The sequence below is a fragment of the Coregonus clupeaformis genome, chromosome 5 (assembly GCF_020615455.1).
Source record: "Coregonus clupeaformis isolate EN_2021a chromosome 5, ASM2061545v1, whole genome shotgun sequence".
Classification (NCBI taxonomy): domain Eukaryota; kingdom Metazoa; phylum Chordata; class Actinopteri; order Salmoniformes; family Salmonidae; genus Coregonus; species Coregonus clupeaformis.
This window is the reverse complement of record NC_059196.1, coordinates 20719747-20745337: the sequence shown is the minus strand read 5'-3', so window position 1 is coordinate 20745337 and position 25591 is coordinate 20719747. Positions and strand designations below refer to the sequence as shown.

Sequence of the window (25591 nt, the reverse complement as noted above, 5' to 3'; positions counted from 1 at the left end):
AATGTTGGGGGTTTTTGTCACTGGCCTCCACACAATACCTAATAATGTCAAAATGGAATTACAGTTGAAGTCGGAAGTTTACATACACTTCGGTTGGAGTCATTAAAACTAGTTTTTCAACCACTCCACAAATTACTTGTTAACAAACTATAGTTTTGGCAAGTCGGTTAGGACATCTACTTTGTGCATGACACAAGTAATTTTTTACAGACAGATTATTTCACTTATAATTCACTGTATCACAATTCCAGTTGGTCAGAAGTTTACATACACTAAGTTGACTGTGCCTTTAAACAGCTTGGGAAATTCCAGAAAATGATGTCATGGCTTTAGAAGCTGCTGATAGGCTATTTGACATCATTTGAGTCAATTGGAGGTGTACCTGTGTATGTATTTCAAGGCCTACCTTCAAACGCAGTGCCTCTTTACTTGACATCATGGGAAAATAAAAAAAAATCAACCAAGACCTCAGAAAATAAATTGTAGATCTCCACAAGTCTGGTTCATCCTTGGGAGCAATTTCCAAACGCCTGAAGGTACCACGTTCATCTATACAAACAATAGTACGCAAGTATAAACACCATGGGACCACGCAGCCGTCATACCGCTCAGGAAGGAGACGCATTCTGTCTCCTAGAGATTAACATACTATGGTGCGAAAAGTGCAAATCAATCCCAGAACAACAGCAAAGGACCTTGTGAAGATGCTGGAGGAAACAGGTACAAAAGTATCTATATCCACAGTAAAACGAGTCCTATATCGACATAACCTGAAAGGCCGCTCAGCAAAGAAGAAGCCACTGCTCCAAAACCGCCATAAAAAAGACAGACTACGGTTTGCAACTGCACATGGGAACAAAGATCAGACTTTTTGGAGAAATGTCCTCTGGTCTGATGAAACATAAATATAACTGTTTGGCCATAATGACCATCGTTATGTTTGGAGGAAAAAGGTGGCAGCTTGCAAGCCTAAGAACACAATCCCAACCGTGAAGAACGGGGGTGGCAGCATCATGCTGTGGGGGTGCTTTGCTGCAGGAGGGACTGGTGCACTTCACAAAATAGATGGCATCATGAGGAAGGAAAATTATGTGGATATATTGAAGCAACATCTCAAGACATCAGTCAGGAAGTTAAAGCTTGGTCGCAAATGGGTCTTCCAAATGGACAATGACCCCAAGCATACTTCCAAAGTTGTGGCAAAAAGCTTAAGGACAACAAAGTCAAGGTATTGGAGTGGCCATCACAAAGCCCTGACCTCAATCCTATAGAAAATGTGTGGGCAGAACTGAAAAAGCATGTGCGAGCAAGGAGGCCTACAAACCTGACTCAGTCACACCAGCTCTGTCAGGAGGAATGGGCCAAAATTCACCCAACTTATTGTGGGAAGCTTGTGGAAGGCTATCCGAAACGTTTGACCCAAGTTAAACAATTTAAAGGCAATGCTACCAAATACTAATTGAGTGTATGTAAACTTCCGGAATGTGATGAAATAAATAAAAGCTGAAATAAATAATTCTCTACAATTATTCTGACATTTCACATTCTTAAAATAAAGTGGTGATTCTAACTGACCTAAGACAAGGAATTTTTACAAGGATTGAATGTCAGGAATTGTGAAAAACTGAGTTTAAATGTATTTGGCTAAGGTGTATGTAAACTTCCGACTTCAACTGTATGTTTTCGGGAATTTTTTAAAAATTAATACAAAATGAAAAGCTGAAATGCCTCGAGTCAATAAGTATTCAACCCCTTTGTGATGGCAAACTCTGTGTGCAATAGTGTTTAATATAATTTTTGAATGACTACCTCATCTCTGTACCCCACACATCCAATTATCTGTAAGGTCCCGCAGTCGAGCAGTGAATTTCAAACACAGATTCAACCACAAAGACCAGGGAGGTTTTCCAATGCCTCGCAAAGAAGGACACCTATTGATAGATGGGTAAAAATAAAATAAAAAAGTAGACATTGAATATCCCTTTGAGCATGGTGGTTATTAATTACACTTTGGATGGTGTGTCAATACACCCAGTCACTACAAAGGTACAGGTGTCCTCCTAACTCAGTTGCCGGAGAGGAAGGAAACCGCTCAGGGATTTCACCACGAGGCCAATGGTGACATTAAAACAGTTACAGAGTTTAATAGCTGTGATAGGAGAAAACTGAGGATGGATCAACAACATTGTAGTTACTTCACAATACTTACCTAATTGACAAAGTGAAAAGGAAACATGTACAGAATAAAAAATATTCCAAAACATGCATTCTGTTTGCAACAAGGCGCTAAAGTAATACTGCAAAAAATGTGGCAAAGCAATTAACTTTTTCTCCTGAATATAAAGTGTTCTGTTTGGGGCAAATACAATACAACGCATTACTGAGTACCACTCTCCATATTTTCAAGCATAGTGGTGGTGGCTGCATCATGTTGTGGGTTAGCTTGTAATCGTTAAGGACTGGGGAGTTTTTCAGGATAAGAAAGAAAACTGAATGGACCTAAGCACAGGCAAAATCCAAGAGGAAACCTGGTTCAGTCTGCTTCCACCAGACACTGGAAGATGAATTCACCTTTCAGCAGGACATTAACAGGTCAAATCTACACTGGAGTTCCTTACCAAGAAGACAGTGAATGTTCCTGAGTGGCCGAGTTACAGTTAACTTAAATCTGCTCCAAAAGCTATGGCAAGACCTGAAAATGATTGTCTAACAATAATCAACAACCAATTCGACAGAGCTTGAAGATTTAAAAAAAAGAATAATAGGGATATTTTGCACAATCCAGGTGTGGAATAGCTCTTAGACTTACCCAGAAAGACTCACATCTGTAATCGCTGCCAGAGGTAATTCTAACATGTATTGACTCAGGGGGTTGAATACTGATCTAATCAATATATATTAGTGTTTATTTTTACATTTTAATTTTTACAAATGTTAAAATTATTCTTCCACTTTGACATTGAGTATTTTGTGTAGATCATTGACAAAATGACAATTAAATCGATTTTAATCACACTTTGTAACAAAACAAAATGTGGAAAAAGTCAAGGAGCGTGAATACTTTCTGAAGGCACTGTATTGTTTAGATATGGTTACATCTACGTAGTGTCAAATACATGTTTGGAAAGGCCTTTGCAACAATCTGACAATCAGCCCTACAGAATATACACTAACTGTCATGAGCCCTCTCACTCCACCGGGTTACCACCTTAATGTGTTTCCACTATCTTCCACTCTGCTCATCTCTCTCTCTCTACTCAGCCTAACGAGCTCCACCTGTCCCTGCTCTGCTCGGCTCTAATTACTCTGCCAGCTGCGCTGCATTACCCACTAACCTCTCCCAGTATTTAAAGTCCCGTCTCTCAGCTCTCCTTTGTCAGATCGTCTGCAAAGCTCACACCCGGAACCTGTGTGCTCGCGCTTCTGGCTCACCCTTGTTTTGTGACCCCGGACCTGCCTGATTCTTGGATACTCTTCTGCCCCAGGAAAACCAGACCTGCTTTCTGCCATTACGACTCCTGACTACTCTTCGACCCCGGTAACTCTGACCAGCCTTCTGCCTTGCTACAACGTATTTGGATTTCCCTTGAACTGTACTTCTGCCTTGTTTCATCCGCCCGTTGTGTCTGTGTTTCCTCCCCCCCAGGACTTCTGGACCACCAACCACCGGCGTCATCGGACGCATCGCTGCCACTGGGGGGGGGCACAGACCCAGCACATTGGACGGAATAACCCCTGGAGCCTTCACTCACTCCCTACTTCCCTTTTCCCTTAAGTTTTAATAAACTTTCTGGTGTGACGCAATTGTGGTCCTCTTGTCGTCTGTCTGAACCGTGACAGTACGATCTGACCATCATGGACTCAGCGCACACTTCCCCGACATGGAAACCGAAGAACCTGAGCAACCCACCGCCATGCTACGCCTGGAACACACTGAGAGAGAGCTAGGCCGCATGAGCGGCGACATCACCTCTCTGCTTCAGGTCGGCCACCAACAGCATCAGCAGTTCCAGCAGCACCAGCAGCAGTCCCAGCAGCAGCAACAACAACTCGCCAGGATCATCCAACTCCTCACCAACCTTACCCCAGCCAGTCTGCCCACCAGCCCTGCCTCCGAGTTACCTGCCCCGGTCATTTCAGCCGCTGCCCCGGAACCCAAGATTGGAAACCCCGAGCGGTTCAACGGCGATTCTACCCAGGTCCGGCCATTCCTGACTAGCTGCCGACTTCAGTTCTCCTTGCAGCCAAGGACCTTCGCCACGGAGGGGGCTAGGGTCGGGTATGCCATCACTCACCTGACGGGCCGAGCTCGACTCTGGGGAACAGCAGAGTTCGAACGTCAAACCCCCGCATGTGCAACCTTCGACCTGTTTGCTGAGGAGATGCTGAAGGTGTTTGACCTGGATTCACCAACCGCAGAGGCGTCTCGTGAACTGTTCAGTATTCGACAAGGCAGACGTACAGTCGCAGACCATTCCATCGACTTCCGAACCCTGGCAAGACGAAGTTCTTGGAACACACCATCGTTGGTGGACGCGTTCTTCCATAGCTTGGCTGACTATATCAAGGACGAGTTGGTCTCCCATGAACTGCCTTCCACTCTTGATGAAGCCATCGCACTGACTGTCCGGATCGACAGAAGGATACAGACCCGTCGTCGTGAGAGGGGGCGCCAAGGTCCACCAACTACCGGCATTCGGAGAGATCCGACTGGGCTCCTGTCAGCTACTGCCACTCACCCAAGTCAGCTTGATCAGTCTGAGCCTATGGAGATTGGGCGAGCCTCTCTCACTCCTGCAGAGCGCCAGCGCCGCTTCACCTCAAACCTCTGCCTCTATTGTGGAGGTGATGGACATCGTGTGGTAACCTGCCCTTTAAAGCCGAAGCTCACCGGGCATAGGGGAGTCCGGTTGAGCTCAATGACCATCCAGTCCTCCGACCGCAAACCCTTGCTGCAAGTTCACCTCCGCCTCTCTGACTCTACTCACACCCTGGCTGCTCTGGTGGATTCTGGCGCCGAAGCCAACATAATGGACATCAAGCTGGCACGCCAACTGGGACTGGAGAACCTCCGTTTGACACCTCCTATTCCTGCCCGGGCACTGGACGGACACTTACTCGGATCGGTCACTCATGTCACGGCCCCGGTCTTGATGGGTCTGTCCGGAAACCATCAAGAAACTATCCAGTTTCACCTGCTCCCCTCTCCAGGCCAACCCCTCATCCTGGGTTACCCATGGCTCCGCCCGGCACAACCCTCAGCTCGACTGGGTGACCGGGGTGATCAGGGAGTGGGGAGAGGACTGCCACCGAACCTGCCTGCTTGCTGCCGCACTACCCCCTCGGCCAGTACCTACTAACTCCGCCCCTGACCTCTCCCATGTCCCAGAATGCTACCATGGTCTCAGAGAAGTGTTTAACAAAGCAAGAGCCACATCTCTGCCCCCCTCACCGACCGTACGACTGTGCCATCGACCTCCTCCCTGGAACAGCCCCTCCAAGGGGCCGTCTTTGTTCGTTGTCTGCTCCTGAAAGAAGGTCCATGGAGGACTACATCAATGACTCTCTGTCCACAGGATTGATCCGTTCATCTTCATCTCCGGCTGGTGCTGGCTTCTTCTTTGTGGGGAAGAGGGACGGATCTCTTCGCCCCTCATCGACTACAGGGGACTCAACGACATCACAGTGAAAAACCGTTACCCTCTCCCTCTGCTCACCTCTGCTTTTGAGTTGCTCCAGGGAGCCACTGTTTTTACCAAGTTGGATCTCAGAAACGCTTACCACCTAGTGCGGATCCGGGAGGGAGATGAATGGAAGACCGCATTCAATACACCAACAGGCCACTACGAGTATCTGGTTATGCCTTTTGGCCTCACCAATGCTCCTGCTGTGTTCCAGGCTCTAGTGAATGATGTACTGCGGGACATGTTAAACAAGTTTGTCTTCGTTTACCTGGATGACATCTTAATCTACTCCAGAAACCTGTCTGAACACACCCGCCATGTCCAGCAAGTCCTTCATCGTCTTCTGGAGAATTCCCTCTACGCCAAGGCAGAGAAGTGTGAGTTTCACGTCAAGACAGTGGCCTTCCTGGGGTACATAGTGGCAGAGGGAAGTATCCAAATGGATCCTGCCAAAGTATCAGCAGTCACGTCATGGCCAGTTCCGGAGAACAGAAAGAAGCTGCAACAGTTTCTGGGGTTTGCTAACTTCTATAGAAAGTTTATCCGGAACTACAGTACCGTTGCTGCCCCTCTCACTGCTCTAACCAGCACCAAGCAACCCTTCACCTGGACCCCAGCAGCCGACAAGGCCTTCAGTACCCTCAAGGTAAGGTTCACCTCCGCTCCCATCCTCCAGATGCCTGACGTGGACCGGCAATTCATTGTGGAGGTGGACGCCTCGGATGTGGGAGTTGGTGCTGTGATTTCTCAGTGGGCTGCGGAGGATAGGAAGCTCCATCCCTGTGCCTTTTTCTCACGTCGGTTGTCCCCCTCTGAGTGCAATTACGACATAGGGAACCGAGAGCTGCTGGCTGTGAAGCTTGCCTTGGAGGAGTGGCGTCACTGGCTGGAGGGGTCCACCATTCCATTTCTCGTTTGGACCGATCATAAGAACTTGGAGTACATCCGCACGGCCAAACGGTTGAACTCCAGGCAGTCCCGCTGGGCCCTGTTCTTCACCAGGTTTAATTTCACTCTGTCATACCGGCCTGGATCACGCAACACCAAGCCAGACGCCCTCTCCCGTCAATTCCAGAAGGATGACAACCCCTCCAAGGATCCTGTGTCGATTCTGCCAAGTCCCTGCATCGTAGCAGCTCTGACCTGGGCTGTTGAGGAACAGGTGCTGGAAGCTCTCCGTAACCAGCCCGGTCCCAGCACTTGCCCAGCTGACCGCCTTTTGTCCCCCGAAAACCTAAGGTCCCAGGTCGTTCAGTGGGGACATGACTCCCGCCTAGCTTGTCACCCTGGCTCCACCCGCACTTACAACCTGCTCGCCCAGAGGTTCTGGTGGCCCGCTCTGAGAAAGGATGTACGGGAATTCGTCCAAGCCTGCCCCATCTGCAACCAACACAAGTCGTCCTGCCAGCCCCCAGCCGGATTGCTGCAGCCCCTGCCTGTGCCCAGACGTCCCTGGTCTCACATCGCCCTTGACTTTGTCACGGGGCTGCCCCCCTTCAAGGGGCAAGACCGTCATTCTCACCATAGTTGACCGATTCAGCAAGATGGCACACTTCATTCCCCTCCCCAAGCTCCCAACCGCCAAGGAGACCGCCCAGGTGGTCCTGGAACACGTCTTCCGGATCCACGGACTGCCAAAGGATGTAGTTTCTGACCGTGGTCCACAATTCTCCTCCGCTTTTTGGAAGGAGTTCTGTCACCTGCTGGGAGCCACAGTCAGTCTGACTTCCGGATTCCATCCCCAATCCAATGGGCAGTCAGAGCGGGCAAATCAGGAGCTCGAGAAGGCACTGCGATGCATGACTTCACGCAACCCCCACTCCTGGTCGCAGCAATTGACATGGGTGGAGTACGCACACAATTCTCTGACCTGCTCTGCCATCGGTATGTCCCCTTTCCAATGTGTTTATGGATACCAGCCTCCTCTATTTGCCAGTCAGGAAGGGGAGGTTACTTGCCCATCTGCACTTGCGTTTGCCCGTCGATGTCGCCGCACCTGGTCACAGGCCCGAGCCACACTTCTCAGATCCGTTGCCAGCTACACTACCGGGGCCAACCGTCGGAGAATCCCTGCTCCCACCTACCATGTTGGTCAAAGGGTGTGGTTGTCGTCAAGGAACCTGCCACTCAGGGTGGAGTCGCAGAAGTTGGCACCTCGGTTCATTGGCCCATTCCCTATCATAAGAGTGATTAGCCCAACTGCTGTCCGGCTCCAACTGCCTAATTCCATGAGGGTGCACCCCACTTTCCATGTGTCTAAGATTAAGCCCATTCATGAGAGTCCGCTGGTCCCTGCTGCGCCTTGTCCTCCTCCTCCACGGCTCGTCGATGGTGGTCTGGTTTACACCGTCCGCCGCCTGCTTCGGTCCAGACGGAGGGGTAGGGGTCTCCAGTACCTCATTGACTGGGAGGGCTATGGACCTGAGGAAAGGACCTGGGTGCCAGCTAGTCGGATTGTGGATAGGACTCTCATCACCGCCTTCCACCAACGGCATCCTGATCAACCTGCAATCCGTAGGGGGCCGCCCCAGAGGGATCCCTAACCGTCCTGCCCGCTCGGCTTCCTGTCCTGTGCCTGATCCTGTCTCGGGACCTGTCCCATCTCCCGACCACGGCCCTCCGGCTTCCTCCGAGGATGAGGGCGTTCGCTCGGACCGTTCGGAGGAGTTCTAGCCCTCCTCCGGCTCCCCTCCTCCCGCCCGGCGTGGTGTTGCTCTTGGGACTTCTGGGGCCGTCCCTTGGGGGGTTCTGTCATGAGCCCTCTCACTCCACCGGGTTACCACCTTAATGTGTTTCCACTATCTTCCACTCTGCTCATCTCTCTCTCTCTACTCAGCCTAACGAGCTCCACCTGTCCCTGCTCTGCTCGGCTCTAATTACTCTGCCAGCTGCGCTGCATTACCCACTAACCTCTCCCAGTATTTAAAGTCCCGTCTCTCAGCTCTCCTTTGTCAGATCGTCTGCAAAGCTCACACCCGGAACCTGTGTGCTCGCGCTTCTGGCTCACCCTTGTTTTGTGACCCCGGACCTGCCTGATTCTTGGATACTCTTCTGCCCCAGGAAAACCAGACCTGCTTTCTGCCATTACGACTCCTGACTACTCTTCGACCCCGGTAACTCTGACCAGCCTTCTGCCTTGCTACAACGTATTTGGATTTCCCTTGAACTGTACTTCTGCCTTGTTTCATCCGCCCCGTTGTGTCTGTGTTTCCTCCCCCCCCAGGACTTCTGGACCACCAACCACCGGCGTCATCGGACGCATCGCTGCCACTGGGGGGGGGCACAGACCCAGCACATTGGACGGGATAACCCCTGGAGCCTTCACTCACTCCCTACTTCCCTTTTCCCTTAAGTTTTAATAAACTTTCTGGTGTGACGCAATTGTGGTCCTCTTGTCGTCTGTCTGAACCGTGACACTAACGAATAGCAAAGACAAATGACTTAATTCATGTCTCCTCATCATATCAGATGTCTTGCACTCTATTGTTTCTTCCCATCCACAAAATTGACATCCAGAGAAACATGAATACTCCTTTAATATATTTTGTCTATATAGTATTTGACTCAGTTTCTAACCCAACTTACCCACATCCTCAGAAAATGCTACAGGGATGAACCCCATGATCATAAAAACAGTTTTTGTATTACCCTCTCACTAGTAGGATGAGTACATATACACCATGTTTTAACAAAACGTTACATACCATGTACTTTATAGTTCTTTATTATTTATTCTAGGCTAAAAGCAAATGAATGAGTGAAACTCTGTGGGAAGAAGTCAATCGAGGTTTCTCAAGGGACTGAGGCAACAGGAGACAAAATCACAGTGCAGAGCATGACAGTCGTGTGGTCCTCTGCGATTGAGTAGAGGACTTGGAGGATGATGGGGTGTAATTGCCTCAAAAGTATACAACCCTGTGAACGCAAGACCTGACTCAGCTGTACATCAACATTCCTAGTCATGCTATGTTTTGGAAAATAATAAATTGGGTTATGGCACGTATGTGCATCAGGCTGGAGTTTTTTTGGATGAAATTGCAGTTTTGATTGCCTTCTATTGACGTTTTCTTTCCTTCATTAGGACCTTGCATAGATAAACTAGGTTATTGGAAATAATTTTCCTGTTGCGCTACAGTGACTTTGAAATCCAGCATTTCCTGATGAAATAACCTAGTTTGATTATTTCATACATATGGCTTATACATATATCACTTCACATAAGGAGAGAGGACACCACTGAGATCAAAACAGAGCTGTGTGTATGAATAATTTGAGAACAGTGGTTAGATTTAATTTAATTGTCTCCAAACATCTGTATTGAATTTTGAGAAAGTCTGGTGTGGATACAGTATTCTGTCAAATAAGCAATATATACAACCTAAAAGTTGAGTACCATTATTAGTTTAACTGTAGGCATTTCAAGTGTGCTTTTTTTTACTCAATTCATTGCAAAAGTACAACTGAGAAACCGTAGCCATACAGTATATAAAAAACTAAACACACACACAGCAAAATAGCCAGAACAGAACGGTGCACAATACACAATAAGAGCATCTGCTACCTTTCTTAGCTACTTGAGGAGACCTACACTGAAGTATTTTATCTTCATTCACAGTTGGCTACCTTTTAATCTTTGGCTCCGCCATCTGTTTGTTTGGTAGTACTGCAGATGTGTTTTAGCGCACGCTGGTTTGTTTGCTCTGCTGGGCTGGCTACAAAATCGTAGCTAAATGCTAACACCACGGACTAGCTAGCTTCTTTCGTCCATTTTGTTTAGCTGTTAGCTAGCCTATTCTATGGCAGAGATGGAAGACGGTGAAGAGCCGGGTTTAGTTCACTCTCACAGCTCTACTTCTGGGTCAAAATCGAGTAGTGACAAGATGTTTTCTCTCAAGAAATGGAATGCTGTGGCAATGTGGAGCTGGGATGTGGAGTGCGATACATGCGCCATTTGTAGGGTGCAAGTTATGGGTAAGTTTGTTTGAATCAGTGATTTAGCTAGTCAGCTACCGTAACAGTAGTATACCCATAGCCAACTCTTGATGTGCATTAAGCTAGCGAACAACAACAAGATAAATACAGTAGCTTAGTGGTCAGACAGTCACCTAAGCTGATTAAGAGATGACCGTCATCATGGGCAGACCGAGAATGCTTCCTAGTTGGATAGCTTAGCTTGCTAGCTACCAAATAGAAAACTAACGTTAGCTAGCTACCTAACTAATATAGCTAACGTTAGGAGGTTAACGTTAGAATTCAGAAAACATGGCTCAAGTCATTGCAAGGAGTCAAGTTAGCTACAGTAACTAGCTAACCTCGCCTGGGAGGACGGAATTGCTATCAAATTAGACAGCTGTATCAGTCCATTTGTCACCATACAGGAATGGTCAGCGACAGCTGTGCGCTAGTTTAGTTAGCAAAGTTTCCTTGATATGTACCTTCTCTCCACAGATGCATGTTTGCGGTGTCAGGCTGAAAATAAACAAGAGGACTGTGTCGGTAAGCCACTTTAAACGTCTTAGCCCAACATTAATAAAGCCCCAAAGACACCAGACAGTATAATTTTGTGTTATCAGACCAGCGGTAGGTATGACCCTGGGTCTGCTCCAGTGTTTGGGAAACCTGGATACTAATGTTATAGATCCTGAACCTGGCCACAACTCCTACTGGTCTCACAGCAGGAGATGTGTATGTGACAGATATACCTGGGTTCCTAGTCTGGTATATGGGGTTACAATTTGAAAACGGCAAGCTATCTTAACATTGGTAAAGCAGAGTTTGTCCTGTGTATGCTGAACACAACGCTAGCGTTAAGTGCGCTCGCCTTGCAAAATATATGTTTATTCGATGAGGTTTAACGGCGGTTGGCATCAATTTGTTGCATTACCGCCACCTACTATATTGGAGTACAACTCCCTTATATTTTGATTGAAAAATAAAATTAAGAAATAACACTACACGCACAAATGCAAAAATATTATTAATAATTAACACCACCCTACTCCACTATTTAAATATATTCATTCCTACCTCATGCCCTCAACCTGAAATGATGGGACATCACCACTTAACACTCCCTGTAACTCTTCTGATGTCAAGTCTCGCACACCCAAATACCTCTCTGCAGCTGCCACCACAACCTCAATTTTCTTTGACTTATGTTCCATCCCTGCAGTACAATTAATAACCATTGCTAAAAATGCTAAAAATCCAATCTTACTGAAACATATATCACTTGTTGCCTATCCCTCTGTACTGGTACATAGCCACTACTCTCACCACTCCTCCCCCTTGACCCATCTTCCTCTACTTTCTTCACTGCCTCAGCATATGACTTCTTCACTACTCTTACTCTGGAAACCTCAACCTGCCTCTTTCGCACAGGACATTTCTGATCCCCAGCCCCATGGGCACCCCTACAATTAGCACATACCACAACTTTCCCCAATGCTACACATTCCTTTGTCTCATGCCCTTCTGCACACTTCTCACACCTTGGAACCTCCCTCCTACACACTGCTGCCACATGCCCATAAGTTTGACATCTGTAACATCGTAATCCATTCGGCACATAAGCTCGTACAGGATAACTTATATATCCTAACTTCACTTTGTCAGGCAAAGTCACGCACCAAACGACGAGCATCACAAACACCGGGAATCTTCCCCTTCAGTTGGTCAACTTTTACATTTACTGCTACCCCAGTAATCACTCCTTTCAATGGCGCCCTTTTCTTGAGCGCGAAACAATTCACAATTCTTTCCCCCATTTGTTTAACTCTGAGCGCCTTCTCCCTCTGACCAACAGAAACACAAACAATTATCACTAGACCACTTCTGGTTACCCTCACCGATTCCACTATACCCAACGCTTTTTTCACCCATCCTGAAATCACAAATGGATCAGCCAAAAGCCAAGGGTCAATTTTTCCAAAAACTTCACTCCTACTGTCACAGACTCATCTTTATCCTGACCCTCTGTGCAAGCCTCGGGCTCCGAGTACTTCACCACACCTACCACCTCCGATACTTCACCCTCATTCACTTCCATTTCTCCTCCTGTCTTCAGCTTACTTTGCTTACATTTTCTACCATTCTTCTTTAACAAACCTTCTCCCTTTTTTCTGCCATTTTTTACCGACTCAAGCTCAGTCTTCCTCCCTCTCTCTCTCTTAGACCTCCTCTGCCTCTCTTTTTCCCTCCATTCCTCCTCCGTCATCCAAGTATACGTCTCCTTATGATAATACTGCACTTCTCCTAACATACATCTGTTTCTTGCTTTCTCAAGGGACGCCATTTACCGGAACTCAAAATAAATGTACACGTTATTCAATCGTTTCATCCAAACTGCTCGCTCTCGTCTGCGTAGCCAGGCGCTAAAATAGAACTTGGTTCTATTTTGGATGCTTGACGCGCTGCAAGTCCCGCCTCTCCCATCTCCTCATTGGCTTTAGGAACATATAGCCACGTGGGTGATTGAAAGATTAACTGGGGTCCACACTCCAGTCCAGTAGGTGGTGGTAATGCACCTTAAAGTTGGTTGCCAATCGCCATATAAAGTCAGAAGAAGAAGACTGAAGGAGGAGAGATTACTAGAAACTAACTAGGTTTACCCTTTTATCTGTGGATTAATTGTCCGAGTAGAGGACCTTGTGTATTTCAGGTAAAATAACAACCCAATGTTTATCTCAGTACAAATTAGCTAGCAACAGCAAGCTAGTTAGCTAAATTGCCATGAATGTTTCATGCATTTCGACCTGTCCCCAAATTGATATAGTTGGTTCAGAGTTTGTTTTGATATTTCAACCTGCGTGTCCTGATCGCGTCTGGTGTGGATGGACAAAATTAGCATGCGTGCTATGGCGCACGCCCGCGCGTACCCGATCTAGTCAGCATGTTTGGATACAAATATTGGTTGTGTGTGTACCAACATGCATTACCATGTATTCTGCTCTTCTGCTGACATGCTGAATTTGAAAATACCATGTAGCACACAATTTCATAGTGTGCTTCTGTATCCCCTCTCTCTTTCACAGTGGTATGGGGAGAGTGCAACCACTCTTTCCACAATTGCTGCATGTCTCTCTGGGTGAAGCAGAACAATCGCTGTCCACTGTGCCAGCAGGACTGGGTCGTGCAGAGAATCGGCAAATGAAGTCCCTCTAACTTCCCCATCCCACTGCAAGTTTGGACAGGAAACCGGAACCTTCTATGTACATGTCTGTGCATGCTGCTGTCATTCCTTCGACGTTAAGATATAGAATGAATGGCCAATATCCTGGTGAAGATGTCCTTGCCCCACTGTTTGATGGAAACGTTGGCAGGTGCAGGGCAATGCTGAAGAACTCTGAGGATAGGTGCTGCGCTTGGTGTCTTTAACTTTTTTGTGTCGTCCAAGATGTTTTTGTGAGAAAGTAGTTATTAAAATAAATAATCTAAGTTTAGTGTTGTTATTTCTTCCTTTAGCATTTTAATGTGATGGTTTATTGTTATGGTTGCATCCCCTCAGAAGTCTGAACTCAGACCATGAGGTGTCTGCTTTCCTTGCTACCCGGAAGAGCCCATTTGAAACCTCACCTACTTATCAAGACAATGTTTACAGAATATCTACTATTGCCTCTGCATCGTGTGTAGGCTATTGGGGTTTGGATCCTTGGTGCTGCAGGGACTGTATTTAGTCCCGGCAGACGCAACCAGCAGGAGAGGAGCACTCCGAGTCAGTCAACCAATCAGAGAACTTCCCAGATTCCATAATTGGGGCATTATAATTGCCTAATACATGCCAATCATACATGTCACACATGTCTATAAGAATAGTCAAATTCAACTGATGAAATAATCATGAGTTAAACTTTAAATACTATATATTCCGCTTATATCATAACATGCATTTCATTTTGATGGATATTTGCATGCCTATAGCCAAAGTTTGGAAGCATTTTCCTTCCTGATCTTGTCTATGGTAACAAGCAGCCATGTATGTTGTGTAGGAATGAAACACCCAGTAGCTTCCATGTGGGAAACAATTCAAATTAGACCTGTAGCAATGCCCACTCTGTACAACACACCTTTTCCTATGACTGAACATACCATGCTCTGCTTCTTCAGCAACTTCATGTAACATTTCATAGACAAAAACGATTTAATTCACTTTGTGTATACATGCACAACTCCTTGCATTCAAAACAGCTCCTGTAGTTGTGCTGATTTTGACTGAGTTGGCAAGAAGATATGACACAATACCTGTGTTGCGTAATAGCTGAGATGATGTATATCCAGTGCAAAAACATGAAGGAAAATAAGCATTTGTGTTTCACTTTGATACTGTACATATATACACATTTTACAGTATAATATATAGTCATAATCCTGCCTGTTTTCTGCTCTTCAGCCAAAGCACACCTGTTTTGGCACAACAGAGCTTTAAATAGACCCAGCTTACCTACATGTTTTATCAAACTTGGCTACTCCTCATGGTTTTAGGCTATTATACTTGGCATTGATCTTGCCTATAGTGCTGTCTATGGGCTATCTTTAGGGCTTAGCAGAATGGCAGCGATCTCCAAATGCAGCTCTCTGTTCCTTTTTTAGTCCCAGGTCAGGATTTGTGGAAGTCATCCATGACTTCTGCCTGACTCCTGACCTGTGGCTAACCTTTACTAGACCTCTCAGAAAGCACTTGAATAATCTATACTTCACCATCATCATCACTAAATAACAGGAGCAGTATAGCCTAAACACGAGCAATCTGCAGTTCAAATAACAACAAAGTAAACCACCTGCCACTGTTTCGGTAAACAGCCGAGGGATGGGGCTGTAGAAATGTAACCACTTAAATTCATAGACAAAGCTATGAATGCGAGGACTGACCATCATTGAGATACAATGTTTGTTTACAATTACATTGTTTACAAACAATTGAGTAAAACAAGCTTATATGGGTTCTGATGGTGTATGACAGTTGAACTAAGATCATGATGCATTTACATTCTTCAATACTCAACGGGTATTGTACAGTATCAATTAGAAAGTCAAAAAATGTATGTGCCAATCACAGATTGCATACAGTAATGTTGTATACTGTACTGTAGGTTAAAATGGTAATAAGCCTAGACAATAAACTGGGCAGGCCAATGCTAATATGTGTACCTGAAGCCAACAGGAGCCAATGCATTATGAAGCCAATGCATTATGATGTGGTTGTAATGCATTGTAAGACTTATCATAAGTACAGTATGTGTATGATCCCCTTAAAATGTATTGGTATCATCAAATAATGATCCTGACTAAATAACATACTTTTTTATATGTTGAAAATGTGCTACATAGAGACAATTTATTATAAACCCTATTATTAGACATAGAGTACATGCCTGTAACAAGTAATAATGCATTATACATCTCGGTAAAATGTTACCAAAAGGAGTATCTTTCTGACTGCCTTTTCCTGGTAAGACAAAGAATACCTATGTCAATACCCCAGAGGTTAGCAGTACACAGATGCACAGATTACATGGTGTGCTATAATGGTTGAGTGAGCTCATCTTTGAGTTTCAGTAAGAACACTTCCCTCAGAACAGTTCAGAGTAGACCTATTAAGCTTGAGTGACATGTTATTTAACCTGATAACCTGAAGGTGAGAGAGCCACTCCACTGGGCACTAGCAGTCACAGGGTGCTGGAGAGGATCTTACAGTTATGTTTAGGCTACACCTAACAACCGATTACTACACACCCTAGCCTACTAGCCTACACCTGAGAGAATTAGTGGGTCTCAGACACGTTTGACCCTAGACCCTGGCCTGATCAAGGCTATGTATTTGCCTTGATTTGATTACATCAGAGATGATTGTGATCTAGTGTAAAACTTGATTAATCCGAATGTGTTCTCCTACGATTACATCATTTGTAGGTGTTTAGAATGTTCCTCATGCTTTTTGGCATATTGACATAAAGAATAGGCAGAATATGAATATAATGAAAAATGCTTTTATATTAAAAGTCTGGTGGAGTAAATGAATGTGTTCTCTTCTCATAACAGAATAGAAATAGCCTATAGCTGAAGTGGTTATTCTAAAGAGATCTTTCACTACTTCTTGAGAGAATTGAATACACAGTAGGCCTATGTCTATGTCATTAAATCCATTGATCTCCTAAACCAAACATTGTCTTCAGAAACGTAGTATTTTATCACCTCGATGTGTAGCCAAATTGATTTGAACTCTTAGTTTACATCTTTCTATCCATAATATTATGACACCCAGGTCAGCACCTCACTACAGTTACGCTGGCATTGTCCCTATCTAAGTTGGTATCCTGCTAAATATAGACCGACCAAAGCTTCTTAAGTAAGAAACTACATAAGTTCCTTTCCGTGAGCAGCGTCCATGAATGAGCACACACACACTTAAGAGAAAATCCCTCATGTGCTATTTAATTCTAGATGAGGCATTACGTGATTGAGTTAGAGAGAGTGTCTTCTCGTGTGGCGCAGGTGTCGGAGCTGCTCAGTCACACCAGTGACCTGGAGAGAATTGGACACACTACAGGGAAAGAACACAGTCTCAGCATCACTTTACCGCAACCTTAGCTCCCTGCTCAGCCACACTGTGTAGTAGGGACAACCCAACACAGCAGCCGCCAACATGTGTGACATGGGGGGATTGGATAATCTGGTGGCGAACACGGCCTACCTTAAGGGGGGTGATGAAAAAGAGATGCGGAAGAGGCGGCGCAGCCTGTCCCTGCCCAAACCAGAACAGTGCACGTCCATCCGCGCCGCGGTGGGGAAAGATTTTGAGATGCTCTGCGAGAGGCAGCCCATAGGGAAAAAGTTTTTCCGGCAGTTCCTCCTGGAGTCCAACCCGCAGTACGTGGCGGCCGCAGAGTTCCTGGACGAGCTAATCGACTGGGATCTGGCGGAAGGCGCTGGCAAAGATAAAGCGAGGATGAACATCATCAACAAGTTCTGCAAGGCTGACTCCAAGAGCTTTCTGTCCTACCTGACGGGAGAGGTAGCGGACAAGTGCAAAGCAGTGTCGGACAAGGACTTTGAAGACGTGATGATGGGCAAGGTGAAAGATGCCACGCGGGAGTACCTGAAGGAAAAGCCCTTCACAGAGTACCAGACCAGCCCTAACTTTGACAAGTTCCTGCAGTGGAAAGAGTACGAGAAACAGAAAATCACTGATAAGTATTTCTATGAGTTCAGGACCTTGGGAAAGGGAGGCTTTGGAGAGGTAAGTAACGTTTACAGTGCAGCTGCCTAACTGAAAACGGTAGTGAAATATTATAGTTCTAAAATGTAAACTTAAACTGTTTTAGCACTGTTTCTAAGGGTATGCAACAGTTACAGTGAGAATGGGGATGGTACAAACACAAATGATAAGGGATGATAAAGAAGTCACTAAAATTGATAATTGTTTGTACCTCATCTAACTACATACTGCCCAGCTAACACATTTGGTTCCTTGGAAGTTGTGGGAATGTTACGTTTTTGGTTTCCAATTGGTTCTGAGAACGAAGCCATAAGTTTCCTGACCAGTAAAACAGAATGTTTTTTTTTTACGTTCTGAGAACAGAATTTAAAATGTCACCTATTCTGGGAACTTACATTTTTAGGTTGCAGGGAGGTTCAGAGAAAATTTTACTATAGTTCCCTAAACGTATTCCTGGGAGGTTTTATTAACGTTCTGAGAACATGTTTCAATAAGACTTTTAATAACAGTGCTAGCTTAGTTTGGGTTAACTGTTTTGAACTCCAAACACAGATAGGACACATGGAAATTCCTTTGCTTAGGCATTAATCATGCAAACACGTTTATTTTTTGTTGTGGCACGGCGTCAGTGAGATTATTTTGTTCTTCTGTTCTCTATCGATGGAATTAGTCCACTGTGCCACCAGGATGGAGCTAGCATGCCATGTTTTTTTTCTAACTCATACAAAGCTGTTCATTTTAGTCTATTCAAACAGACCCCATTTCAAAGGAAACAGGCACTCATTAAGATCACATGTGGGCGCGGGAAACCTGTAGGAAATGTTATGCTGTAATACTGAAACTCCCACAGAAGAACGTTGTTTCTAAACGTCCTCAGAACAATGTGAGAACATGACTTGAAGTACAACCATGAGGAAATCTGTAAGAAACATTATGCTGAAGTACTAAAATTTCCACAGAAGAATGTTGTTTCTTAACATTCTCTGAACTATTTGAGAACATTCCCAATGTCAAACCAGTTGGACAATGTTCCTAGAACATTTCCAACATTTTAATTAAATGTAACCATGTTTTAACTTTTAGGAAACGTTCTGTTAAATTAATGAAATACCTAGAAAATATTTGTTTTGTGTCAAGTTCCTTAAAGGTTGACTTCGGTTAAAAAACCCAAAAAGAATGGCTTAAAACTGTATAACTGATCAATGCACCATCATACCAGGTCATTTAATGCTTAAAAACAAAAACAAAATGGATAAATAAGATATTTGGCTACAGAAGTGCCATTTCTTACCGATCTCTACAGCTTCCGTCCAAAAACAAACCCAGTGAAATGACGTCAACACATACTGGAGGAATTCCTGGCTAGCTAAAGTGGCTAGCTTAGCTAACGAACTAGCTATGTTGGTCGCGGCGTGCATGACCAGAATGGCACATCGACGAACCACCAAAGACGCACCCCATTTCTTGTTGAAAAATTGAGAAAGGGGCAGATCATTTTTCGTGCCCAAAGACTACCATTAAATGTGCTGAGAATGTTCCAAAGCTAAGCAACTATCCTGCACCATTCCCAGAAAGTTGTGTAAAGGTTGTATGCAAAATAACCATAGAACAACCACGCTCTCACCAAGCTCTAAGAAACATGTGGTTCTCAGAACGTTTTGTGCTAGCTGTGTTATGTGCTAGCTGGGTGATCTTATCATGCATTTATCAAACATATTCGTTCTAGTCTCTCTCTATCTCTCTCTGCATAGGTGTGTGCCGTGCAGGTGAAGAACTCAGGCCAGATGTACGCCTGCAAAAAGCTGTGCAAGAAGCGTCTGAAGCAGAAGAATGGTGAAGGCATGGCGCTACTGGAGAAGCAGATCCTGGAGAAGGTCAATAGCCTGTTCCTGGTCAACCTGTCCTATGCCTACGACACCAAGACCCACCTGTGCCTCGTCATGACCCTGATGAATGGCGGCGACCTCAGGTACCACATCTACAACATTGGCGAAAAAGGCCTTGAAATAGACCGCATCAATTACTACATTGCACAGGTCACCACAGGAATCCTCCACCTACACGCCATGGATATAGCGTACCGAGACATGAAGCCGGAGAACGTGCTACTGGACAGCTTCGGCCAATGTCGACTCTCGGATCTGGGGTTGGCCGTGGAGCTGCCTGGCGAAAAGACCATCAATCAAAAGGTAAGTGCTCTGATAGGCTGAGATGAACTCCATCCTTGTTGTTTAATGACTGTATGTTAACAACAATGATTCTGAGTTGTTTTTAGAGCTAGGGTGAGATTACATGGTATTTCAAGTGAGATGACATGGTATTATGGATAGGGATATATCTACAGTGAGGGGAAAAAATTATTTTATCCCCTGCTGATTTTGTACGTTTGCCCACTGACAAAGAAATGATCAGTCTATAATTGTAATGAGATGTGTGCAAACCTGGTGGCCAACTACAAGAAACGTCTGACCTCTCTGATTGCCAACACGGGTTTTGCCACCAAGTACTAAGTAATGTTTTGCAGAGGGGTCAAATACTTATTTCCCTCATTAAAATGCAAATCAATTGATAACATTTTTGACATGCGTTCTTCTGGATTTTGTTGTTGTTATTCTGTCTCTCACTGTTCAAATAAACATACCATTTAAAATTATAGACTGATAATTTCTTTGTCAGTGGGCAAACGTACAAAATCAGCATGGGATCAAATACTTTTTCCCTCACTGTATGGATAGGGATCTATCCATAATACCAGGGTTTTACATCATTACCATCCCACTGGGCACAAACTGGTTGAATCAACGTTGTTTCAAAATAATTTGTCAACGTATTGTGATGTGGAATCTACGTGGAAAAAGTCATCAACTGTTGTTTTGAGGGTGAAATTTCAACCACATGATTATGTCATCATGGAAACCAACTATCAACATAGACAAACCATGTATAAAATATGTTGAATTTGTACCTTTAAAACAACGTCAGATCTTCAACGTTATATCCATTATCAGACAAAAAAAATAGGCTGGGCCACACCTCCTACTGGAGAATTGATCTATCTACAGCTACCCTTTGGGCTCCCATCCAGGGTTTTAACCAAGCCCAGCTATGACATTTGTCACTGACTATTACCAATGTGCTATCTTGAGTGATTGTTGAGAGATCTCCTCTTAAAAACTAGATAGATTCACTGTTGCTATTGAAGTCATTCCAAAGGGTATAGATTTAACAGAGCAAATGAAATGTGACCATACTTTATCACTCATATATCATTAATCATGCTATTTAGGCCTATATAGAATTTGCAAAGTCATCAACAACTATTGATTCAATTCAACCCAGAATTCAACTATAAATAGACAATACAGTAGGCCTAGTGTTTCAGGCTCTGGTTGATTTCAAATGTTATGATATTTAGTTATATTGAATTGTGTTTTGTTGCCAACACAACCAAATATCAACATTTGAAAGAGATGTATCTTCTGCTTGGAGAGTTCCATCTGTGCCACTGATTTTAGTCTGGCTGTAATTCCAGTTTGTCTACAAAATAATAATTGACATGTTGAATTCTCAAACAAAAATCTAAATTAAAGAATAGGACTAAATCAAATCAAACTATTTAAAGTGCATTTAAAGTTTGAATTGATTTAGTCTTCTTCTTTAACTTAGATGTTTGGTTGAGATGGAGACGTGAATCCAACATATATAAATTATTAATTTGTCAACAAACTGCAATTCAATTCAGTGGCACAGATGAAACTATCCAATAAGAAGATACATCTCTGAAATACAACAAATAGCCTGTTAACTTGTCGACAAATAATATGTTGAATTCACGTCTCCAACTCAACGAAAAATAAAAGTTAAAGAATGGGTTTAAGCCAGTGGCTCAGATGGAACTATCCAAGCAGGAACTATCCTTTAAATGTAATAGTATAAAGCGTGCATGTTCAAGATAGCATGCATAGGTCGTCGCAGGTCTGTGGAGATCTTCACAATTGCTGTAATAATCTGTGAAGAATCTCAAACGGAATTGGTCATTTGCACAATGTAATTTTAATGTTATTTCTACTGCAATCCAGGTCATTTGGTTCTGCTATTAGATTAAGCACAGTGATAACACATTAGTCTGATGTATAAATAAACTAAATATCTGACATTGTTTTCCCAGGTGAATTTTGCTGTGCTTTTAAGTGGTTGAAAGCGCAGTGACATTTGGGTGACAACTAAACCAAAATTCAGACATTGTTTTTCCATTGGATTTTGGTTGTGCTTTTAGGTGGTTGAAAGAAAGCATAGTGATAACACATTGGAAATTCAACGAACTTTTGCCTGTCTTTTTGAGTGGGTGAATATAGGTTGTAATCTCATTGATCAACGTCTCAACCAAATATTACCCAATTATCAACATTGAAATGACGTTGGGTGGCCAGTGGGATGTGACCTGTTCCACATTAGTTACCGTCCATGACATTGACCTCTCTGTCACCCTCTACGACTCAGGCTCCCTATTGAGCCATAGGAGGGACACTTCTATCCACACTCATATACAGTCGACTCCTGATTAATGCAATGACCTCCAAATATCTGAGAAGCCAATAAAAAGGTTAGCCTATATTTGAATTGAAACTGGTCCGTGAACTACAACACACTTCACTCTCATTTACCTGCAGTCACTCACTCACTGTTGAGTGAAACATTGGGCCCTAAAACAGGCTTGTCCCATTGGGGATTGCCCTTGACCAGGGGCTCAGAGCGTTAGCCCCCAGCCCACTAATCTTAGCATTACTCAGAGGTGGCTGGGATCTGTCTGCGAGGAGAGGCTCAGTCCCAGTAGGTATCCACTCAATGGAGAGTGGTGCAGCCCAGGGGGGGCTTAGGTCAGTGGTGCTGATGTAACAAAAGAGCTTTGGTAGAATTCAGGGATATTAGGTCTAGCTATGGTGAGCATAAGGGTAGATTCACGTATGTAAGGGTGGAATCAATCAATCAATCAACAGTTGTGCTATGCCACAACCAATTTGCCACTGGTTAGCTCAACTAAGTGAAGTATTGTGCTCTAGTCCACAGTTGATTTAACACTGAACATTTTGTTGCTATGGTATGGAACCCTAGAACTAGGCCTAACCCCTCACTTCTTTTTCTCTGTTTCCTTCTCTGTCATCACACCTCTGTCCTCTCCTCCTCTCCTCCTCCCCTCCTCCCTCTCCTCAGGCTGGCACAAGTGGCTACATGGCCCCAGAGATCCTGAAGAAAGAGCCTTACCGGATGTCAGTGGACTGGTGGGCACTGGGCTGCAGTATCTACGAGATGGTGGCAGCTCGCCTGCCCTTCAAGGACTATAAGGAGAAGGTGCAGAAGGAGGAGGTGGCACGGCGCACCCTCGAGGATGAATGCAAGTACGAGCACAAGAACTTTGACGAGGGCACCAAAGCCATCATAGACCTCTTCCTCAAGAAGAAAATTGAAGAGCGTCTGGGATGCAGGACCAAGTAAGAGCTGACCACAGTTTCAGCCCAGAGATATTCCTGACTACATGGCCAGACCAGAAACAACTCTAGGGCCCTCTAGAGGTTTTCCTGGTCAGGTCACATGTTCAGGAAAAACACCTGGTTGTAGGTTCTAGGTATCACATAAGGTGGTTTGGGGGGGAATGTATATTTCTCTGACTTCAGTGTGTTTCTCTGTCATCCAGGAACGAGGACCCAAGGAAGCATGAGTGGTTCAAGGGCATTAACTTCCCTCGACTGGAGGCGGGGCTGATCGACCCACCCTGGGTTCCCAAGCCCAACGTGGTCTATGCCAAGGACACGGGGGACATCAAAGATTTCTCAGAGATCAAGGGCATCGTGTTTGACGACAAAGATGACAAATTCTTCAAGGAGTTCAACACGGGGGCGGTACCCATTGCATGGCAACAGGAAATGATTGACAGCGGACTTTTTGAGGAGCTGAACGACCCCAACAGGAAAGAGTCGGCCGCTGGATTGGACGACGAGGAGAAGAAATCAAAATCCTGCACACTTTTATAAAAGCCCCCCTATACTATAGTTAGCTTTGAAAATGACAAAAGTCCAATCTCATTAAGAACATTGTAACGATAATCATATCCACAAAAAAAGATGTGAAGTGGTAGTAAAATCCAGGAACAGGTCAAGACGGGTCCTACGGGGGGCCAGTATGAAAAATAAAAAAAGAATGTATGCACTCACGGAATTGTAAGTCGCTCTGGATAAGAGCTTCTGCTAAATGACTAAAATGTAAATGTAAGACACATATTTCCACCTTTTTTGTGGATATGATTATTCCTGCTCTCCTACATTGTAATGATCATGATAAACCACAGCACTTACGATGATATCAGGAATCGATAAGGTGATATAGGTCATTTTGCCTATATCATTGGGCAGGGTCAGTGTCTGTGGTAGAATCAACAGGAAAAAGCTAGACTAGAGCTAGAATGGGGTCTGTGCTTTACAGGCACTGGCAGAGTTGCAGTAGCAGGCTTCTACCACAAGGTGTCCCCAGATATCTAGATATGTGAATATTCACAAGACAGTCTTCTCAATATTGACATGCGTGTAACATCTTGCCTTTTTTTTAAATGCATATGGGAAGATCACCTGTTCATTTTTGAGTGAGATGTGGTTTTATTGGATTGCAAAGCTTTAACTCTTAAAGCCTTAGAGAGCATGAACTCTCACTCCTTCACAAGTATATCCCAATGACCAACAAACGCCCAAACTACATTTTAATAAATGTATAAAATACCTATAAAATGAATCTTACTGTGTTCAGTCTTATAAGCTATTTGTAATAGTATTATGTAGGGTTTCTTTCAAGTGCACTATGTCAATGTATATGCTAACTTATTTTCACCCATTAATTACATTTAAAGGCCCAATGCAGCTGTGTTTATATCAATATCAAATAATTTCTGGGTAACAATTATGTACCTTACTGTAATAGTATTCCATTGAAATTGACAAAAATAGCTTTTTTTGCAAATAACTATTTCTCAAGCAAGAATGTTGCTAGGACTGTATGGGAGTGGTCTGAGTGGGGAGGGGAAAACTGAAAACTAGCTGTTATTGGCAGAGAGGTTTGTAACTCTCTTTGTTATTGGTCTATTAATTAATGTATCACCTGGTGATATCACCAGGCAAGCCAATACTCCCGCCCATGCAAACCTGCTGATTAGTTCCTGTGTAGATTGTATTTTCAACAAGCAACTATCAGGAAATAACACTGATCAAATTGTGTTAGTTTCATCAGCTGTTGTACGATATGATACAAAACACAGGAAAAACATAATTTTGACTGCACTGGGTCTTTAAGAATGTGTGCGCACCATAATGCACCTTACTAATTAAGTATGTTAATTTAATTAAGAGACTGAGATGATCATAGAGGATTTTGGTGTCTGTATGGAAGGTTTATTATAGTCTGTGTATGAGTTGAATGGATCTCACAAGAATGTCAAATCAAAAGCTGGTCCTGTTTTGTGCTTGTGTCTTTGTTACATTGAGCTTCTTGAAGTGACATTTGATTTGCATTTTTTTTGAAAGGATTGGGGATGCTTGTGGTATGTGTATGCTGAATGGAAAGGTGATATGCGCAATAGGACATTGTTGAAAATCAAAGAAATAATGAATGTTTTTTGTATATTTATCTTTGTGAATGTTCTTTTTATATC

General features: G+C 44.2%; 2 protein-coding genes across 2 annotated transcripts; both read left to right on the top strand.

Moving 5' to 3' along the window:
- Positions 1-10361: 10361 nt before the first annotated feature.
- Positions 10362-14125, top strand: rnf7 (ring finger protein 7). Its single transcript, XM_041875840.2, has 3 exons — positions 10362-10655; positions 11133-11180; positions 13718-14125. The coding sequence occupies exons 1-3, from the start codon at positions 10481-10483 to the stop codon at positions 13834-13836; spliced, it is 342 nt and encodes a 113-aa protein (XP_041731774.1). The 5' UTR covers positions 10362-10480; the 3' UTR covers positions 13837-14125.
- Positions 14126-17184: 3059 nt separating this feature from the next.
- On the top strand, positions 17185-24838 carry LOC121564553 (rhodopsin kinase grk7a-like). The gene is made up of 4 exons (XM_041875832.1): positions 17185-17919; positions 19650-20087; positions 23110-23387; positions 23591-24838. Exons 1-4 carry the CDS (start codon positions 17326-17328, stop codon positions 23925-23927), a joined length of 1647 nt encoding a protein of 548 aa, XP_041731766.1. The 5' UTR covers positions 17185-17325; the 3' UTR covers positions 23928-24838.
- The last annotated feature ends 753 nt before the right edge of the window (positions 24839-25591 follow it).

Excerpts from the sequence above, each read along its gene's own strand:
- rnf7 (XM_041875840.2), top strand. The coding sequence starts at position 10,481 with ATGGCAGAGATGGAAGACGGTGAAGAGCCGGGTTTAGTTCACTCTCAC. Across the intron at positions 10,656-11,132 it reads TTGTAGGGTGCAAGTTATGG|ATGCATGTTTGCGGTGTCAG; the intron begins GTAAGTTTGTTT and ends TTCTCTCCACAG. Across the intron at positions 11,181-13,717 it reads TAAACAAGAGGACTGTGTCG|TGGTATGGGGAGAGTGCAAC; the intron begins GTAAGCCACTTT and ends TCTCTTTCACAG.
- LOC121564553 (XM_041875832.1), top strand. The coding sequence starts at position 17,326 with ATGTGTGACATGGGGGGATTGGATAATCTGGTGGCGAACACGGCCTAC. Across the intron at positions 20,088-23,109 it reads AAAAGACCATCAATCAAAAG|GCTGGCACAAGTGGCTACAT; the intron begins GTAAGTGCTCTG and ends CCCTCTCCTCAG. Across the intron at positions 23,388-23,590 it reads CGTCTGGGATGCAGGACCAA|GAACGAGGACCCAAGGAAGC; the intron begins GTAAGAGCTGAC and ends TCTGTCATCCAG.